General features: G+C 41.9%; 1 protein-coding gene across 2 annotated transcripts in view; it reads right to left on the reverse strand.

Annotated features, from left to right (window-relative positions):
* TNFAIP8 (TNF alpha induced protein 8) overlaps positions 1-21,989 on the reverse strand; it is a 46,448-nt gene that overhangs the window by 18,270 nt on the left and 6,189 nt on the right. The window contains exon 1 of one of the 2 annotated variants that reach the window (XM_048931416.1): positions 7,914-7,991. The exons of the other annotated variant lie outside the window; for it this stretch is intronic. Coding sequence (XP_048787373.1) covers position 7,914 — 1 coding nt within the window. The 5' untranslated portion in view covers positions 7,915-7,991. Of the gene's footprint in view, positions 1-7,913; positions 7,992-21,989 lie in introns of those variants that run through there. 2 annotated transcript variants of the gene reach the window in all.

The following is a 21,989-nucleotide window of genomic DNA, read 5'->3' on the forward strand; positions in this document are numbered from 1 at the left end:
AAGAATTCTTAGCAGGATTATAAACGCAACAGCATGTAAGTCTTCCAGTTAAAATCTTGTTTAATGCCTTCTGCGTACAACTGCACTGTTTATCTCATGAGCAACCAATCTCATAATGTAATCTCATAAAGAAATCTCATTTCTTTGTCTTATATATTTGCTTTCCCCAGGTTCAGTAATGAAGACCTTGGACTTGTTTGGAAGAATCATGTGTTACTTCCAGCTAATAGAGAATTCTACTCTTGTAGCGCTAAAAGCAATTTGGGATTTCAGATTTCCAGGCAAATTTTTAACTAACAGTTCAAAAGAGCAAAAACAATCAATAGGGAGATTTAATTTACACAAGAATTGTATTACAAGACAGATTTCAAACAGATAAAAGCTGCTAATCCTCTACTAAATGAGCTACAAAGTGAAAGAAAAATTAGAAACAGATACTTGTTAGAAACTGATATCTTTATTTGCATTGCTGATTGTTTTGTTTTCTACATCCTCCTTCTACAGCGGAGGTCACATAACTGATTCTGTGCCAGGACACCCAATCCAACAGGCCACCAGCAAAATTATTCTGTGAAGGTTTCTAGCAGCTGAAGCATTCCTCATCTATCCATGGCATATGGAGAACAAAAGTGCAGAGAGAGGGCAGGTACAGCGAAAAATTAAAATTTCATTTTTCTTATACTGTACCTAACTTCCTCTGCTTTCAGTTCTGCACTGACACAGCTACACACAGACATTCAAATGAGCAAACCAAGGAAGTCATTTTAAATTTATTTCCTAACCGAGGGGCAGAGCAGGAACATCTGCAGTTTTGTTACTTTATTATTGCAAAATAGAATGAAATATTTGCTGTCTGTGTGGCAAGAGTGCAACAAAAACAATCTCCAGCTCTTATGCAATTTTGTTAATTTGGGCTCTGATGTTATTCTACACTGAAAAGCATTTTGATTAGCAGTGCAATTTTAACAGCACTACTCATAGAGTACCATAACTGATAGGACAAGGTACAAGAACCTATTTGTTGCTGCTTCAACTAGACCTCACACAGATATATCAAGATAATTCAGACAGGGATTAGGTTTTGCTTGCTGTTGTAATGATTGCTTTCAACGCACAGCACAGCTCTAACATCCCAGTTCCCTATTTTATTTAGATGGTGCTCAGGTGCTGACAGAAGCTGCCCAGAGAAGCCATGGATGCCCAATCCCTGAAGGTGCTCAAGGCCCTGGCTGTGTGATCTGCTGCAACAGATCCAACATGATCTGATCCAGATGATCCAGATGGCAACACTGTCCATGGCAGGGGGTAGAACTAGATAGTCATTAAGGTCCCTCCCACTCTAAGCTATTCTATGATTCTATAGCACAGAATTTTTAAATAAAATGTCTTTGTATTTATATATCACATGCCAAGCTACTGTTTTCATCTTAGGAAAACTCAGTCCACTGAAACCTGGAGAGACTAACTACACCAAAGCATTAGGAGGTTGAATCCACAAGCCAGATCTAAAAAGGGTGGCTACTTCAGGTTCTGGCCTGATGCTCACTGCATTATTTCTTACTCTTAAGGCTTGTTCCCCTTGGCACAAGACCTGAACCACTTCATGTGATAGCGCAGGTACCCCTCGTTGAGGTGCTCAGAATACTCCCATCTCACAGACAGTACGCTGGTGTATATTTCTACCATGTGGTTAACAAATTATAGACAGTCCAGCCCTGAGCACTGCCAAACAGCTCCTTGCCATTGTCCATATTATGCTTGGTATCTGACATTTCGCCCTGTTCTTGCCCTCCACTCCCCTGCTCTCCTCTTTGCTTATTTCTATGCCTTCTTCTTCAGCAACCATTCTCCACCCTGTTCTTGGTTTCTTGAGGCCTGAAGGACAGCAAACCTAAAGCCATATGAACTGCTGGTCACCTTCCAGTTAAAGCAAGCAAAGCCCATGGCTTCATTTCAGAGTAAGCAGTATGTCTGCAGACCTGCTTCAGTCTGGTCAGCATGCTGGCAGAATAAGCAGCACCGTGCAGTGACAAGGAGACTGAACATGCACCCATCAAGCTGGGGCAGGAAGAAAGGCAGTGCTGGGAAGCAGCAGGTAACACAGATCCTGGTTTATATGTAGATGCAGCAAAACTTGTCTTATGGAAGCTCCTTACCTCAACTGTTCTGCTCCAGAGAAGAAAAGGGATAGAGGTAAGAAGGTGTACAAAGGTCTCAGGCTGCCCAGAAAGGTTGTGGATGCCCAGTCCCTGGAGGTGTTCAAGGCCAGGTTGGACGGGGCCCTGTGCAGCCAGGTCTGGTATTAAATGTAGAGCTTGGTGGCCCTGCCTGTGGTGGGGGTGAGGGGGTGCTGGAGCTAGATCATCCTTGTGGTCCCATCCAACTCAAGCCATTCTATGATTCTATGATAAAGCTCAATCTTCTGGACTAATATTATAAGACCTCTGTAATGAAACTTGAGTCCCATTAGACTCCTCTACAGTTTACAACATCCATATTTGCCATACACATAGTTGCACCACTGAATTTTCAGTGAAAGCCTTACAGGACAGCAGAATGCCTCAAGAATGCCCCACGAATGCCAAAGAGAGCTCTGCAGTGCACAGAAGTGTCACCGATTGCTCAGATTACTGCAGAATCAATAAACTAGGCAGAGACTAGCAGCATCACCACAACCTGTAAGAAGACATACTTACATCTGATCTGCTTTCAGCAAGACAGAAGAAAAGAGGCATTGCCAGATACTAATGCATCAAAACACAGTGCTGGAACAATTTTAATTAAAAGGGAATGTTTTAATTAAAACCAGAAAATCTAATATTGCATGGCCAGTAGTGAAAAAGAGCTTGAGAACAAAGCGTTTGAATTAGTGTTAAACATGGTATGATTTCAACAGTGCTACTGAAGTTTTATGGCTAATATGGCACTCTCTTCTTTTCAAAAAGGTATTGTAATGACACTGTTGGAACCAAAAATTGGATATTATCTTACAAAAGGAAGGTTTTTGTTCACATAAAAGCAGCATACATATGGGAAAACACATGTCTAGGTTTGCAAGGGCTGTGTTCCAGTTCCAAGCCAACGATCAAAGTGTTCTGCAAATACGTAACAATCAAACTATGCCTTTTTTTTTAATGCCAAATCATGCAAACAGTGACACCACCACTCATGTATCAAATACAATCTGATCTAGATAAAATTTAAAACCAAACAAGACTGAAAAACAACAGGCTATGAGAATAACACTTGAGTTCAGATTTAATTAAAAGAGATTTAAAGAGGGATTTAAATGGATATTAAACCTAACCAGAGCTTGTTCTTTGAAAATTCAGTTTAGCTACAGTTTACATTCTCAAGCCAGATGTACTTAATTATGTGGGATTCGTACAAAGAACCATATTGATTTATGCATGTCCCAAATAGGTTTTAAATCAGTTTATTATTTGCCTAAAGCTCAGACTGAAGCCACATTAGGAATCTGGAAGAGTACTTAAGAACAAGATTTCTTTGGGGAAATTATTAACTAAGGCTGTTGAACAAGTGCTGGAGAACCAGTTCCCAATACCCAAGGAAATCTGAAAAACCTCGCTGTTTACAGCAGCCTTACAAGAAACATTTTCAGCACTTGCTTATCTCGGGTACAGTGATATTTTCAAAACTAAATCACAGTTTGCAGATCAGCACTGCAGGCTCCCCGTGTTCAAGCAGCTCTCTAATAAAGCAGCAGCATTCATCTTTCTTCCTGCCTCATTACTGCAGTGCAGGCAAGCAGTGTCTGCATGAGGAAGGCAGCAGTTATCATTAACCTTTCATATTTATTTACTGGCTAGAAGAATATAACCTAAGCCAACTTCTGATTTATTTCTTTATAAATACCCATCCATAAATGGAACCCAGTGAAGAAAGTTTGAGGGAACTGGGATTGTTTAGCTCGAAGAGAAAGCTCTGGGTAGACCTCATGGTGGCCTTCCAGTACTTGAAGGGAACTTATAAACAGGAGGGGGAACGGCTGTTTACAAGGGTGGATGGTGACAGGACAAGGGACAACGGTCATAAGCTGAGACAGGGGAGGTTTAAGTTGGATATGAGGAGGAAGTTTTTCCCCCAGAGGGTGGTGAGGCACTGGCACAGGTTGCCCAAGGAGGCTGTGGATGCCCCATCCCTGCAGGCATTCAAGGCCAGGCTGGATGTGGCTCTGGGCAGCCTGGGCTGCTGGTTGGTGACCTGCACATAGCAGGGGGTTGGAGCTGGATGAGCACTGTGCTCCTTTCCAACCCAGGCCATGCTGTGATTCTATGATTTACAACTAAATGTCATTATTCTTCTCACAGACAGTCTGTGCAATTTTCTAACGTAATAATGACTGAAAATATATATGTTGCTAATTTTTCCCAGTATTAAACAAGCTTAAGCTAGAGAGCAATTCATGCAAATTTCTGTTGTAAGCCGTGTTTAATGTCTTAGCATTACACTAAAAAAATCAGTACTGGATCATGACTGATTGCCATAAATTCCATTTTAAAGAAAAAAGTCAGGAGCTCTTGCTGGAGTCCAATTTAATTTGTTTTGTAAAAGCACATCAAACCCTTGAAGAATTTTATCTTCTTTAGAGACAACTCTTCAAGTGTTTTGGCAGTAAAAATAACCAAGTATGCACTCTGGGGCCTGGCCAAACCAAACACCACTTCACAAGATTATCCCAAGACCTTCACAAACTATTTCAAATATTATGTAATACAAATCAGACTTCTTGGACATTTTGCTCAATGTCTTGTTTGCTGAAAGCTGAGTTATGGCCCAACCTTAAGATGTCTAACTCCCTCAAGTGGCTTCTCTGTTGGGGCTGTCCTACTGCAAGTTCCCAAATTTGAAACTTACTGTGTACAACAATTGGTAATTTTGGCTATTTTGGAAAACAAGCAGAGCAGGAGAAAGAGAAAAATCGGCAAGAGCTCCATCAGCCAACAAACCACATCCTCCTGTGAGCTCTGCCGCTGGCTTCTTTAGGTCATGGAGCTCGTGTTGCTAGTTCTGGATAACACCACGAGGTGGCAACAGTGCCTCGAAAAGCACAGATGTCAGGACTGCCTTCTGTTTCAATACTCAGAACAGAGCAGGACCAGATACAGTGTGCAGATTGACCAGTTTCGTGTGTGGCTTCAAATCAGCATCTGATGTTGTAACTTGCACAGAAGGGTTTAAATGCACTTTACCCATGCACTCCGGAATGGAAAACTCTGTGAACTGAGTGCTTTTGATGTAGCAGCTGACACCTGAATTTAGTCGGCACGTGTTGTATGTTGTATGTTGTAACAGCTGTATGTTATTGCATGGATTCAGTCCTATTGCATGGAACAGTCTCTATTCACTAAATGCAGCATTTTGGCTTGCCTGGGCTGCATTTAGTGAATAGAGACTGTTTTGGGCTGCACATATGTAGGTCGCTTCAAAAGTAATACTTCCTATCTGTTTCCATGGAAATGACAGCAGATACAAAGAGCACAAGAACACTATTGTATGGAGCAAATTCTCAGCTACAAAACATTATCTTTCAACAGTCACCACCAATAGTTCTGCTTTTTTCAGCAGGGCCTGCATGCTGCATCTACAGCAGTCTGCATCAGCAGAGCTAACCAACTGTCATGGATAGTCACCTCAGCTGAAACACAACACTCAGCATCTCACTGCGCCAGCATTCACTCTTTGGTTTCTGTAAACATTCAGCAAGTGTCTGTGAGCGTCAATGGGTGCTACTTTCTTCTGCATAGTGGAATTCGATGCCGCATCTGCACTTCCATGCCAGGCATCATTCTGTCAGATTGCCCCTCTGCTGCCATCTGTCCCATACCAACAAAATGGAATGGAATATCGGTAGGAAGGTTCAGCCTCTACTGCCATAGCACAAACATCTCCCTCTGATGTCATGGGTCAAGATAATAAGGGAAGCATTACTTCTGGAGCAGCCCTCACAAAATATACAACATCATTACTTAATAAGTATGTAACATTTGTCAATGGCAGTGGTTGCAATTCTTAATGAGGTGAGGGGATGGAAAGATTGAGCACAGCCCAGTCAAAAATGACCTGAGGGTACTGCTGGATGGCAGCTGGACATGATCCAACAATACGCCCTTACAGCCTAGAAAAACAACTGCACCCAGGGCTGCATCAAAAGCAGCAGGGCCAGGGAGGTGATCCTGCCCCTCTGCTTTGTGCTGGTGAGAGCTCACCTGGAGCACTGAGTCCAGATGTGGAGTCCTCAGTACAGGAGAGATACGGATCTTTCTCTCCTCTGTGGAGGAGGGCCACAAAAATGATCCAAGGGATGGAACATCACTCCTACGAGGACAGGCTGAGAGCTGGGGCTGTGCAGCATGGAGATGAGAAGGCTGTGGGAGACCTGAGAACAGCCTGTCATATCTAAAAGGGAACGTAAGAAACAAGGGGACAGACTCTTCAGCAGAGTCTGTGGTGACAGGACAAAGGGAAATGGTTTCAAACTTACATCTAATCTAAATTTCCCGTCTTTAAGGGAAAAGCATTTTACAGTGAGGGTGTTTCATTGCAGGGGAGTTGGTCTAGACAACCTTTTAAAGGTCCTTCCAACTCTAAGTATTCCATGGTTCTATGATTTTATTTTCAAGTTCCCTCATGAAAACAGAAAACACAGCTACCCTCTCCTTGCTACTCAGAGCCCTGTGTTTAGCCAGCATTATCAAAATGCACACAGTGATGTGCCATCACTTGAGTCAGCACTGCACAGCACTGCTCTCTCCGTGCCCTGCTTTCTGTTGATGCAGTGTTAACAGTGCACTGATGGTTTGGCTGCTGCTGAGTGATGTATCTGTGGGCTGCAGGTTGAACATGCCTGCGTTATTCCCAACTCCAATACAGCTACGTTTGAAAGCTCCCTCCTAATGTCCAACAGAGACACACAGTCCAAGAAATACCATGCTACTGTGCAGAAGACCATGTCACCCATCGCAAGCAAGGGATGTAATGGATGAAGACTGCACATACAAATGTCTCTAGGGCTGCAAAACAATCTGAACACTCCTTTTCCTGCGCATCCCTTCCAAGGAAAGACAAAGTCTCAGTCATTTTGGGTGAAGGGTCCTTAGAAAATGAAGAACAACTGAAATGACAGAGAAAATAAGATATACCTTGCATTTGGTAATAATAGTCCTTTCTCTGCATGCTCCAAAACAGATTGTCTGGGGGGACACCCCCATTATCTCTTTTTCTCAGTCACTTCTTCACGTTTGTTTGTTTAGATTTATTTCTGTGGTTTTTTGCCAATCAAAAATTAAACTGACATTTTTGAAAAGCTAACTTTTAGTAATACAGATGCAGTATGGGTTAAATTAGGATATTCTAGCTTAATCCATGTTGAGTAGAAACACCTGCCTATCATGACTTCAGGAATCTTAAGAAAATAAAAACAAAAATAAAAATTAAATACATATTTTCTCCCTCATTTTTGCCTTAAAACTTTACATCCTACATGAATGTTCAAATGCTTTCACATTTCCCATGAAAAAAATGAATTTGCACCACTCAAAACATTTCAGCCACATTAAACAGTGCTGCCCAAGTTCGTCTCATTTCCTCCCACATCCCAATCTGTAATTTCAACAAATGTAGAACTACCAATTTTTCATCCAAGTGCAACTGAAGAAATATATCTTCATCGCTTATCAAATACGAGACATGACACATTTGTCTTCCCACAACTGGGCTGGATGATCTTTTAGGTCTTTCCCAACCTTGGTGATTCTGTGATTCTAACTGTGACACTAAAAGAACACACATTAACTGAAAGCAGTTAACATCTTTTCACCAAGGAGCTCATATGTTCACTTTGCTATACAGCTGTCCCATTCAGATTGGAATTTAAACCCAAGGAAGCTTACTTGATCTCAGTGGAGTTGATTGCAGGCAGGAAACGGTAGCAAGCCCAGCAGAGGAGCAGAAAAGCAGAGGTGAAATGTAGCACTCTGAGACCAGGCTACAAATATATTTGACTCGAAGATAATACCATGCCTTTCCAAAACAGATAATTCCAACACCTCCATAACAAAACATACTCCTAGTATCAGGAAGAAGCTGGTAGAATCTTACCTGAACATGTCTGGGCAGCATAATACTAAAGTCATCCAGTTTACATGTTCTCTGAGAATGTGGCTTTGCAGTCCTCTGTGGTTTTTACTCTCCAGTTTATACTGCAAATGACCTTCAAACTTGTGACTGGCCCAAAACACACGTCTTCAACAGCCACTGCACAGTCTACTTCCTTTTCAAAATTCCTACAGAAATTAATTACTGCAGTGTCCACACGTAGATTTCTGGAATTCTGATACTATTTGCGTGCTGGTTTATCAAACAAAACAAATCAAGGTTCTGAGGAAGTGAAAATTTCACTGCAAGATCACAGGCATGCAAAAAAAGCCAAGTCTGTATTATCCACAGTTACAGGGTTGTAGCCCTACTGATGATATAAGGAAGATACAGGCAGTCCTCCTTGTCATAAGGGATTTTTGGCATTAATTTCAAGGAAGAAATATGAATGCTCAATAGTGAACATGTAAGGAAACAGTGAGAAGAAACAGGAACCTACTGCATTAAAATAGGCAAGGTCTAATGCCAGAAACCTTTTTTAATGCGATACCACTGTACCATTGAGGAAAATGTTGTTTAAAAAATACTGTTGATCAAAATGAGCGTTCTGTGTTAGTGTGACAAACGATACTGCTTTGCTTATGGTGCAAAGGGGATGTGTTCTCTTGTTTCTATGGCTTTTAAGAGGGATGCAAACACAGAAGCGATGAGGATGGCACATGTCAATATTCCTCTGTATGGCCAGACCACAACAGTTCTATGGAACCTTCTTTGATGACACTCCTATACATAAACAAAAACAACAACAAAAAACAACACTTGTGGGGACCAATTATCCATTTGTCTGACCAGTTTCTCTGACATATGGTATCTACAAATATTTACCTTTCAAAAAGTGCTACAAACCACCTCTTTCTTGTGTTAAAAACAGAGCTTAGCAATTTTTTGCAGAGCTGTAGAGATACACAGCTCAATGGGCACACAAAACACAGCTTATAGCTAATGATGTTTATGCAAAACTGTGAAATTACATAAAGTGATGGATTTGATGACCAGAGGTTTTTGCTCATTATCTGACCTCCAACTCAGTGCGATTTGAGGCTTTTCACCAAATGTTCCTAAATGAAATCAGAACTGAACTAAGTTTGAGATACTCAGCCCCAACTATGGACTGAAACAAGAATTTGTTAACAGCTTGAAGCTGCTCTTACCCTCAGCATAAAAAACCACAATTGATACCTAGTCTGAATTAACATGCTAGCACATCCACATGTTGCATACCGGTCCTTCAGAGGCAAAAGCCCCAGGTCACTCATCTGGAGTGGAAGAGGCACTGCATCTCCATCTGAAGTAGAACAGCTCACTCCAGAGAGCAACTGGGATCTCCTAAACATCAGCTTTACAACCAGCTGGTGGCTGTGCATCCCACAAAAGTTATCCAGCTCTCTTCAGTGCTCCTGATATCTGAACACAGCTGCATGCTGAGGTCTCCTGGTGAGACAGAACACAGTGCTCTCCTCTCCCAACATTCCATGGCAAACCCTTCAAAAGGAGTGAAACCAGACTCACCCAAAACAGGTCCCAGATGGTAATAACACTGTAATATCACTGTAATCTCTGGAAACTATAAATACAAGCTCTAAAATTGCCTGTGCAAGGAAGTTAATGCTTCACTGGTGTGTTATACTAAAACTCAAACAAGACATAAATGTTATTTTGACTAAACAAGATAAATGTGGCCGTATCTTCTGTATCTGAGGAGAACTGCCCTTGCCCAACAAATAAATAGTATCTATTTCTGCACTAAACTGGAGCCTGTCTGTTGATCAAAGTGTCTGATAAGCTTCCACGAAGAGAGGGTTAATAAAAATATAAAAAATAACCAAAAATGTCAACAGTCAGCAGCATCTGTGAAGGCACCTGTAAGGCTCCTGTTAATTGCATTTGTAGTATTTGATATTCTGTCAAAAATTAAACATGCATTTCTATTTTCACACGCATTTCAGTCAGTAGGAACTAATTGAATATGAAAACTAAGGAAGGTATTTTAGGGCAAAGCTTTGTTTTGCATGTTAACACTCATAGGACATATACTGCGTCTGCAAGCCTGTGCTATCATTCTGATTTGTGTAAATCACTGCTTACTATAAACCAAGGCAGCAATATTATGCACCCGACTATATGGTACACAGCTCACAAATATTCCTAAAACATGCTCGCATCATTTACCAACCATCATGCTCTCCAAATCCAGCTGTGCAATATTCCTAGATGTGCACATCAGCAGGGACTTAGCTCTGAGACATTCTGTCTGCTTACATTACGCCTGAGCACGACTTCAGCTGCTGGCAGAGGGGATTTGCTCCTTTCTCCTCCCTCCAGGAGCACGCTGTCACATTCTTCATTTCTTCGTAATCTTTGAATCTCAAAACCAGATGACCAGATTGAGGAGGAAAGACAGGAGACAACTAATGTGAGCACAGACAACGCATCTAAAATAACCTGCAGTGACTAAGAAACCTACAAAGCTCCCTGAAGAGCATGCTTATTCATACTTACCCTCCTTTCTCTCAGAACTGTGGGCACTGTGGCTACAGACAGGAAAGGCCCCTGGGCAACAGAATATCTCCATCCGCCTCCAGGAGACACTGAGGATAAAAAGTGAGGCCTGACAGGAAGACATGGAGTATCCTTTGCATAAAGTCATATTGAATTTAAAACTTACAATGCATCCTGCGGGGCTGAGAAACCCAAGTGTTTATGAGGAAGAAACAGTCCAGGAATCAAAAAGGAAAGTATTCAGGAATGGAAGATGTCACAGCACTCCAAGAATTCCTCCCTGGGCATTTCTGAAGAGATAGAAATGCTTGCAAGAAAGGCACACTCCTTACTGAGGGACTGAGAAGACGTCCAGTTGTGATTCCCAGATTGAATAGGCTTGGAAAAAAAAAAAAAGGCATCACTTCTTAAACTGAAAATAAAGGCAACCGTTAAGAATTTCTTATTCCAAAATGAGATGCCTTAAACCTTTCCTCTGGATCTCTCGCTGCTAGCCCAGATCCTGTAACAAAACTCAGTTATCTTCTAACTCCCCAAAGGTCAATGACTTTGCTGCACAGGATAAAGATCTCCTGTCTTTGTTCATGTGATGCAGTTTTTACTGTCAACAGTGCAGCAAAATGGCTGTTGACTCAGTGGAAAAATGCTGGAGACCTTTGTGCTAAAGTTCTGGTGCAAAACGGTACAGAAATGCCATGCCTGAATTAGCCAGGAGGGCTTCCGTGCTGGAGAGACTGAGTTCCATGTCACTGGAATCTAGGTGGACAGCTCTCAAACACAATGCATGGCCTCCATTTTCAGAATTGAAAATTCTCATGCAACCACAGAATCACAGAAGCACTGCGCCAATTTGCTGGCACACATTCAAAGATGCTGTGGTGAGGTATCTTTGCCTTCAGCAAAGAAGAACATCTCATCAGCAACAGCACTGCTTCCTTCTCTGAATACATGGATGGGTGTGAGTAGTTGTGATGTTAAACAAGCAGAATTTGCAGCTGAAGAGAAGGATGAACTGTTTCTTCCAGAGGCGGCAGAGTGCAGACATGTAGGAGCTCCCCAGGACCTTCCTTCCATGACATCTGCACCTACTGTACAGAGAATCCAAAACGCAACGATCTTCTGTAACAACAATGCAGTCATAAAATAATAGGATGGCCTGGGTTGAAAAGGGCCACAGTGGTCATCTAGTTCCAACCTTTAATAGCACTAAAGCTATTGAATAGACAATACCACATTGTGGACGACTGAGGCAGGATTGTTGAATTGCTTGACATAGAAAGGCTTTGCCAAGGGATCTTGGCTGTACAGACTGAATTGATGGGCCAGGTCCAATTGCATAACATGCAGCACAGCTTAATGCTGAGACCTGGGTCACAGCAACCTTATGCAGTGGTACAGGATTGGGACTGGGGAAGAGTGGCTGGAAAGCTGCCCAGCAGAAGAAGACCTGGAGGTGCTAGCAAACATGAGCCAGGAGTGTGTCCAGGGGGCCAAGGAAGCCAAGAGCGTCTTCTCCTCCTATCAGAAATAGGCCAACAAGACTAAGGAAGTGACTGTTCATCTGCACACAAAACTGGCTTGGCTTTGGGCCCCTCACTATATGAAGGATACTGAGTTGATCAAGTGTGTGTAGAGAAAAGCTGTAGAGTTGGTGAAGATATGAGAAAACAAGAGTGGCTGAGGAGAGACCTCATCATTCCTGCGTCTAGCTGAAAGGAGGTTGCAGTAAAGGGAGGGTTAGTCCCTTTTCTCAGGTGACAAGCACCAAAGGGGGATATTAGATTGGATATTAGAAAGAGTTTATTCACAGAGAGAATAGTCCAACACTGGAATGGACTGCTCATTGAAGTAGAGGCATTCCCATCCCTAGAGGTATTTAAGAAAGGACCCTCTAGATCATGTTGCTAAGCCTGGATGTGGCATCATCCACTTCTCTGAACAACATGCTCCACTTTTGAACCACCCTCCCATGAAAAATTTCCCCTACATCTGATCTAAATTTCCCCTTTCAGTTAAAAACCATTCTCCCATATCCTATCTCCATCTACTCATCTCTCCATAGCAATAGGGTACAAAGACCCAGAGCGTCTACAAGTTTCCTCAGTTTTGCCACCATGTATTTCAGAGTATGTAGGAAAGGTCCTGGTCCTCCGACACCACGGCCACGTCTTCCTTGCTCCAGACCTCCTCTCTGGCCCCAGGAGCCTGGGACTTTTTGAAGGCCCCTCCTTACAGAAAAGGCAGAAGCAAAGAAGGCACTGATCACCTCATCCTGTTGGTCAGCAGTTCTCTTGCCCATTCAGCAGCGGACTGATGTTTGCTCTAGCTCTACATTAGAAAACAGGCACACTGCAACAGCTAACTGGAAACGTCCCAGTTAGTGTGCTATTTCAGACTGGACTGTTTGGCAAAGTGATAAAAAAAATTTGGGGTTGCTAGAAAGCACATGCATGAGGGGCTTCTGTCACTGTAAACATAAATTATTCTTAAAACCCAGGTTTGCTAATAGTTATTTTTCATATATAAGATTCATATATACTTCATATATAAGATTTCCTCGCTTTAGGTAATCATTTGTGATTGTGAAGGATGGTGTACCAGCTCTGATTAAAGACCTGAGTGTCCTGGAACTCTGCATTCAACAAGGACCAATTTCTGTGTGTCCTTTCTGGTTGGCAGCCAACTAAACCATTGTCTTTCCTACAGATCTGGCTCCATGCTCCAGTTAGTTCTGCAACAAAGGACTCCAAAACACACATCTCTAGGCAGAGTTGTGCTGGCCTAATACAACCTGTTCACAATATGAACCTGTTCACTGAACAATAAAACCCGTTCACTAGATAAATAAACCCATGAAAAGCTTGAGGAAGCAGCCTGTACTCTACAGAATGCATCTTGTAGGACATGCTAATCTGGGCTTTTCAAGGACAGCTTGTTTGCTTACAACTAATCCAACCTATGTAAATGGGTCTAAACCCCCCTCAACAATATGCAGGCTAAACAGCTGTTTTCTGGAGGATTTACTTCGTCAATTGGATGCCAGTCCCAAAGTTTCAGATCTAACTCAGAAATCTGATTTTTCACTTGCATTTTTCTAATTTCTTTGAATTTTGACCTAGGAAAAGATTGAGGACTCTACACTACAAGAAGGAAGATACAAATTATTCTTGCACTTTTGTATCATAGCTATTATACCACTGAGCACATCACATCAAATCATGTATATTTCATCCTCAATTCATAATGCCACATTGAAAAATAAGCTCTCATTTGAGTAAGTTACAGATTTCTCTTTTTTTTTTTTTTGTCCTTTTTCCTATACAATTTCCTATACAATTTCCTATCCTGTTTTTTACAGTAATAGGTTTCAGTTGCTGCTGTACTCTGAATAGCACAGTGCAGCATGCAATAGAAGGTGAACAGTTCATGTTCCTAGCAGAAAGCTATGTTGGAAAGTCTAACCATAGACTAATCAGTAAATTCAGAGATATGGAAAGTGCTGAATATTTAACAGAGCAGTTCGAACCAGAGGAAGAGAGTAAGAAAAAACAGCCAACCTTGCTTCACATCTCCAAAACTCAAGAACCACCAAGAGCTGAGCATTAAGTACAGTTGGTGAGAGAATTCAGACATTTCAGTCACAGCAGCTTATTCTAATTTAATGAGGCTTCAGATGGGATGTTTGAGTTCATGAGGAATGACATAAGCTCTCAGAAATACCACTTCGGGCATAAAAATTTAGTCCTCGATTTGGGAGTTAGAACATTTGCTTAATATAGTGCTGCTTTTAGCATGAGCAGAATATCTGGATTTTCAGAACAAAGTTGTGAAACAAAGTTAGTTCAGATTTAACCTTTCTGTCGCCTTACAGGTGAGTCAGGAGAGGTGCACTGTGCCTGGCTGGGATGCAGTGAACCTTCGGGGAGAGCTCCAGTGGTGCTGCGTTCTGGATCTGTGATACCAAAGGCACATTTTGGCTGTGGCTGAGTAGGGCCTGCAGAGCTGCAGGCTATTTCTTGTCCCATAGGCAAGGGACAGCTGCCCAAAGGGACATTACAGATCATCTGACTCTGTGCTCCACAGTGAAAAGGGGGTGGCAGGGAAGTTTTTCCAAAGTATTAGTCTGGATGAGCACCAATCTTTTTTTTGCTCTCCTTCACTTACTAAACTTTTGTTATCTCAACCCATCATGCTTGTTTCTTTTCAGCATCTGCTGTCTCCCTGGGGCATACATCTTCGTTTTTATTTTTGACTGAGTTTGGGGTGGGGGGGGGGGATCAGGTTGTTATGAAGATTTAAGTTTGTGGAATGAAGGGAGAAATCCTTCAGCACAATATCACGTGCTGCCAGGTAACTGTTCTCAAGAACTGAGGAAAACAAATCCATGGGAAAACCTTCACGAAAACCAGAATACTTAAACAACCACAACAATTCTTTGATTTTATGTGAATAGTGGTACATAAGGAAACCGACAACGTGAATCCTTGGAGCACAGTGAAAAATAGCGTACATTAACCTCGCTACTTGTTCTGTATTTCACCAATTATATTAGTCACCTTCTAGTTTCTCTTTCACTCAACAGTATCGGTGATTAGAAAACTGAATTCTTAATCACGGATTACATGATTTAGACATGCACTGCTTGCTACAGCTGTGTGTGCAGTTGCAATCCTGCTCTATTTTAAACTATCCTCAGCTCGCATCTAAGCTTGCTCAAGACAGACATGTTACAAATCGAACAACATCAACCTCAGCCATCCCTCCAAGTCGCAGAAAATCCTGGACAATACAAGCAGGCATCCACGCCTGCCAAGCTTCCAGCCTCCACCTCTGATGATAATTAAATACAATTGTTATTAGGAAAGTGAGTCAAAGCATCGTGGCTTCTGTGTATTGTCTTAACTTGTTCTAGCATCTTTGTCACAACTAATTCTGTTTCAGGTGACCCTCTGTACTATGGCTCTTATAGAAAGAATGTAATAAGAAGTGCAGCAACTGACTCACAGTTCAGTCTAACTCGTTTAAGTAAAAATATCCTTTTAACTTTTGAATTTGATTAAAAAAAAAAAAAAAAACCTGCCAATCAAGGCTAAATAGGAACTGCTCACATTCCTTTAGTTGACATTTCAAATATTTAAAATATCCCAGGGCTTCCTTCACATGCACTGACTTGTCATTAGCATTGCAAAGCTATCCAGAAACAATTAACTGCTAAAGAAGTGTATTTTAAAACCTCTGCATGCACTCTGACTCATAGGGATGTCATCCACACTTCTACTTACTGAGATGTTTGTACAAAGAGCTCATGCAAAACACAATTTGCACGTATAGACTGCAGATGCTACTTTGGCCCTCCTTGTATACATACTGGTATACAGTCCTGCCTTTGCAGATGAAAATTTCTAAGAGTTAATTGAAGATACAAGCATTGGAAATAGCGAGAGATAGGCTAAGATTAATGAAAAAACCTCAGTGCCCACCATCCTCTATTTAATGCACCTCTATGTTATGTAGCCATTCCCAGGTTGAGTTCCCTGAATTCCAAGGCAGCCCTGTCACTCTGATATGGAAAGTTGCACTGACAGACGTCCAACACCACAGCAAACAGTGCACTTTATGACCATGAGCATTCCTCAAAGGCAGCCTTTTTTCCAGTACTTCAGTTTGCATTTGAGGAATAAAGCTGAATTGCATTCAAATAAAAGCCATTACAACAACACGGCTTTAAAAACTGGCTTAAACAGAATCAAACAGCTCTCCTAAGATTTCAGAATCCAAGCACTATGCATCAATTCCTAAAATAAATAAATACATATTATGCATGGGTGTAGATGATACAGATATGCAGCTGCATGAACTACACGTTGAGTTAGAAAAACTGGAAAACAGCAAAGGGAACTAACAGTTCCAAACAGAACTAACCACCTCCCGATCAAGCTCCTCAGTTTGACGAACAAGAATGTTTCTGCTGACACAAAGAAGGAAGCGATAGGAGCATGGGAGCAGGACTGAATGGCATTCCTGGTTGCCAAAGATGTGTGTGAAATTAGTGCTCACCAGCTAAATCCCTCAGCAAAGAGAGGATATCACTAACTGGAAACAAAAGGAAAAGAGTCCGTGTTGCCAGATCATGACAAATCAACCTGTAATGTGCTATCACTCAAAGATAATAAAACACCTGTGGGATGAACAGGCTCTCATGTGCATTCAAACTGTGACACAGGTACCTGGTGTGTGGGTAAAGAGTGAACCACAACTTGAGTTCTTCTACTAAAACCAACAAAAGGCATGAACAGTGCAGGTTTACAAAGCCTTGTTTTATAATTTTGTATCCCAACGGTAAGCAAAGATCATAATCCTTGTAATGAATTACAGACCACATAGGTCAAAACACTGTTTTAGTCATTTGTCTTCTTGGAAACAGGTTGAAAAGAGCTTCCATGAGATTGAAACTTTATCACTTCGCATCACAGTATTTCCTCCCATTATTCTGCCCACAACCACAGCTACCAATACACTGCCATATCTTCTTCCATCACACCTAATTCTTCACAGCCTGATTACACAGGCATCTCTGTACATGAAAAAACACACACCACTGTCTTCCAACTCAACTCTTTGAAAGGGTGGATAGCAGCAGGACAGGGGGAAATGCTTTTAAGTTGAAGGAGAGAAGATTTAGGCTGGATGTCAGGGGAAGTTCTTTACGGGGAGAGTGGTGAGATAGTTAGTCCCAGGGATGCCCCGTGCATCCCTGGAGGTGTTCAAGGCCAGGTTGGATGGGGCCCTGGGCAGCCTGGGCTGCTATGAAATGTGGAGGTTGGTGGCCCTGCGTGTGGCAGGGGGTTGGAGCTTTGTGATCCTTGAGGTCCCTTCCAACCCTGGCCATTCTGTGATTATGTGAGACCACCTCCCCTCTTCTTAGAAAACAGTTACCACCAATCTAGTGACATTAGCAGGAATGGACACAAGTATGTATCTGTGTATGGAAGCTTAAGCATGCAGGACTAGGATAAGCAAAACATTCCTTTCTCAGAAACCTTACAAAAGTTATTACAATTATTAAAAGCAAAATTTCTAGCACATGTCAGCTTAAGTTAACAGCATAAGCATTAGCAATAATTATTTGGCATGCACTCCAAGCTGCCTGGTGATAAAACATTAAAATCAACTATATGTGAACAAAGTGGACAGAATTCACAGTTCAGAATACAAACATACACTTAAAAAAAATTGCACAGCCAGTTGAACCTACAGAACTGCCCAGCGTTAGTTTGATTCTTACCCATATTCACTTGTGAGTGTGAAAGCCACTCTTTACATTAAATTTCCTTTAACTTCTCTTCCAATTAAAAAAGCCGTTATTTACTGAAATCACACAGACATTTCTACTTTTACAATGTTTAAATTATTTTAACAAAGTTCGAATTACTTAAGTTGAAGTTCTTCCTTCGGGGAAAAAAGCTTGAGAAGTCACCTTTTTTGTGGTTTCTATTTGAAAAACAATGGAAGAAAATGACTGCAGCAGGAGAGCCGGTTTCACTTCTTGCCAGGGAAAGCTCCTACCAGTATTAATATGTGTGGGCTGAAGCAGTTTCTTAACAGCCCAGATTCCTGGCTCCATGCTCTCCAGTAAGGAACACAACAGTACTGCAGTATCCTGGGGATGTGCTGCTTCTACAGCCCCTACAACACATACATCAAATATTTTGCAAGAGCAAATACTGGCACTTCCTGGAATGTGTTGTAACTAATCATCTTTACTGCCAACTTAAGTTAGCAAAGCTTGATGCATCTGAAACCAAAACTGATGTTTATCTGAAGAACTCTATGTAAGATTTTTTTTTTATCAGCTGGCTAGCATGGTTATCCTGCATCAGATGTTGAAATTAACAGGAGGTATTTAGATGCTATTCTGAATTACTGACAGAACCTCATTCTAGGCTACATAAATAACTTGGCAGCAGGGTTACAGGTTTCCATAGTTTGAGCTCTGAAAAACAAGTTCTCAACCTACACACATTGCCCAAGCAAGTCTGACAGCGCTGAAGGCTCTGAGCTCCGCGGCTGATAAGGGCAGAGGTATGCTCACCAAATGGGGTGCCCCTGCTGCAGCAGCCCCTTCCTGCTCAGCCCAAGCCCAAAAAGCAAGTTTCAAAGCACAGTGGCTTGTAATTTTCAGTGAAGAGCCTTCTCCTTTTTGTGAGAACCAGCTATTGCCTTTGTAAAATGTGAGCTGTAAAGACTAAGGCAAGAGAAAGGAATTGCAAACGCGTTCACATTCATGCAATCTAAGGGAGTAGAGCATGGGAACTTGGAAAATGTAACTGCTTTGCATGTCCTCCAGCATGGTAAAGAAGCTATGAATGCAAGTTAAACAGAAAGCTCCAGCTGTTTCAATCTGCAGAACAAGGGCGTCCAGCCATTTAGCTCACCTGGGCTGCATCAGGTGAAGAGGAATTGTCTGGGGCTGCACGTAGAATACATTTTGTAGTTAGCAATCGCTGTGTTTTACTTGCCAGGAGGCACAAGTATATCACATGGAATACAGGATTCAGTTTGACTGAGTGTGTGCAGCAGGCATGAGTTAGCACTGCACTGCACCCTCCCCTGCACTGCATTCCATTGCTGCAAACACAGCTGGCTCCTAAAGAAAACATCACTAAAACTAAAATCACACAGCGATGTTGAAAGTTTATGATGATGTGTGGCTGCACACAGCCTGTGGACCAAGGGCTGGACACCCGTGCTTTGGAAACAGCATACCATCTATACAGCACTACTCGGCACTGTTCCTGAAAATAAGGGACTTACAGTTAACAATCTGTGTTCACATACATTGGAAATACGCCAAACTGACATTAACTCTGGTTTTCTACATGATAAATAAGGATACTTAAGAACACCGATTAAACTGAAGGGTATTCCTTCAACAGGGATAAAAGTGGGAGCGCAGTCAAGAAAAAAAGAATCACAATCACAGATTGCTTCAATTGTCTCTAAAGTAGGCATTTTTCCAAGAAAGCTTAGGGACGAAGTTACACTGCTGGAAAAAAACAAAAGAAGTCTAAAGAACGAAAATGCAGAGAAACTCACAAGGAATGGGCACTCTGCTAACATCAGCAGATGTGAATCTTATGGTAAAATGAAAATTTTAAACCAGTTTTCACTCGAGGAATCAAATCAATAAACAAGTAATAAATTTGCTTATCCAATACATTTATCTGTCTATAACATTATTGCTCTGTACGTATTATGTTTTAAACCACTTTCCAAGGTGATTGTGTGTTACATGAGTAAGCAGTCTCAAATTGCACTCTCAGTTAAACACTGCTTCTGAAAGCTCCTCATCTAATGACTGCAAAGCACATCAGAAATCAGGTACTTCTACCTGGCAGTGCAGAAGGAAGCTTTCCAAGTAGAAACTTCTGAACTCTTTCATTCACACTGCTTAAAACAAGCTTAACATTTCAGAGAGTGTTTTCTCCCACCAGCTTGGTTTAGATCTAGTCAAGACAGTCTCCACTTCAACATCCATAAAGGCTCTCCCCTGCAACACACAACCAGCTCTACAGCCTCCAGCAGTCACACACCCCACACACCCCTGCTGTCAATAGATTCACTGCACTCAAAGATGAGACATTTTCCTTCTGTGATGATTCCTGGGTCCTCTTGGGCTGCTTTCCTCCTGCATTCTTCAGGGGTTTTGTGGATAAGAAGAGTATGGAAAACAAAAGCTTTGTACAAGTCCTGTGCAGAAGCAAGAGGAACTGAAAAACTCAGGAGTTCAGAGTAAACATGTAATTAATGTAGACATACAGGGCCGAAACAGAACGAGATCTTTTTCTTTCTTTCCAGGGTGCAGCCACAATATCTGCAGTTTCTCCTGACAAGAGCTGCTTCCACCTGTCACCAGGCAGAAGGCTCTGGCTCTCAGACTGGCCATACTTGGGAAATGACTTTTGCACAGGCAGGTCTGAGAAGTTCTTCATCTACAACAATGCTGTTGTGACACATGTAGCCACAGATTTACCAGCCAGGTACCTGAATATCCTCATATTCATGCTGCAGAGCAATATGCTCCTCAAACAGACCTATTTCTGTGACCCCATCTTCACCTGCTTCCAAAGGACTGCCATGCCAAACTCAGGTGATGGGGACTGGGGACAGAACCAAGCCAAAGGTGCTCTGCAGCCGTACATAGAGAACAGAAGTGATAATGTCACAATTTGCTTTTTAACTTAAAATTCTAGCATGCTCTAGCAGGGCTCTGTATGTATATTTTTGGAGAAATACATCATTCTCCTATTGCTGTCTTTTAATGAGATGGATTCATAGTGAAATGAGTGTTATCAGTGCATCAGAAATGAGTGTGCAGTGCACATACATTTCCCCAGCACTGACTGTGCAGGTTCCCGACCGCTGGACAGACAGATTTCAGCAAGAGGCATTCACTCCACAGTCTGAAATTCCTAATTACAATACAGTAAGGTATAATGAAGCTGTAAGCATGCTATTTCCATTAGTATCCTGCAGAGACGTTAAACACTTTAACAAATTGCCTCCAAATTAGCCAGGCAAAATAGTGCTGCCCTTGAGGAAACTACAGCCGAATTTATGTGAGCAGAGGAAACCAAGCAGTGGTCTCACCATTCTTCATGCCATCTGTGCAGCAGCCACTGAAAAAGTTCTTATGCCCCTCAGCTGTACAGTACGACCTCTGAAGATCTGTACTTCATGACCCACCTGAGTGCAGGAGGTCCTGTGGTATATTGCAGTGTCCTTCCTATGAAGGAAGGCTGAGGGAGCTGGGCTGCTTCAGCCTGCCTGGAGGGAAGGCTCTGGACAGCTTCTGTGATTCTATGATAAAACAGCTCTGCTTTACGATAGCTCAGTGGTAGTACTGTTTTATTATCACTTTATACTTAAATTTCAAAGTCTACTGTAGTGATACACAAAGTCAGTCACTGAGATACCACCTCGTGGGCTTGAGCAAAAAAAGGGTTGTTTTTGTGACAGTTTCCTGCGTGCACCACAGCAGTCCACACTCTGCTTTTAGGTCTCGTGTTCTGACTGATTTTATAGATACGTTGGGTCACATCTCCTCTGAGCTGGACTCAAACACTCAAAAAAGACTTTCAAACCTTACACTACAAAGACCCAAACCCTAAACCTGGCTTGATGCACAGAACTGCATAGTTCTCATCAAGCAGATTCCTAAGCAGAAGTCCCACTGCACATGTATGTGTGTGCAGCTTCTAAATTTTCAACAAGCAATTACAATCGACGATGTTCAAATACTGTAGAACTTA

Source organism: Lagopus muta, chromosome Z (assembly GCF_023343835.1).
Source record: "Lagopus muta isolate bLagMut1 chromosome Z, bLagMut1 primary, whole genome shotgun sequence".
NCBI classification, from domain to species: domain Eukaryota; kingdom Metazoa; phylum Chordata; class Aves; order Galliformes; family Phasianidae; genus Lagopus; species Lagopus muta.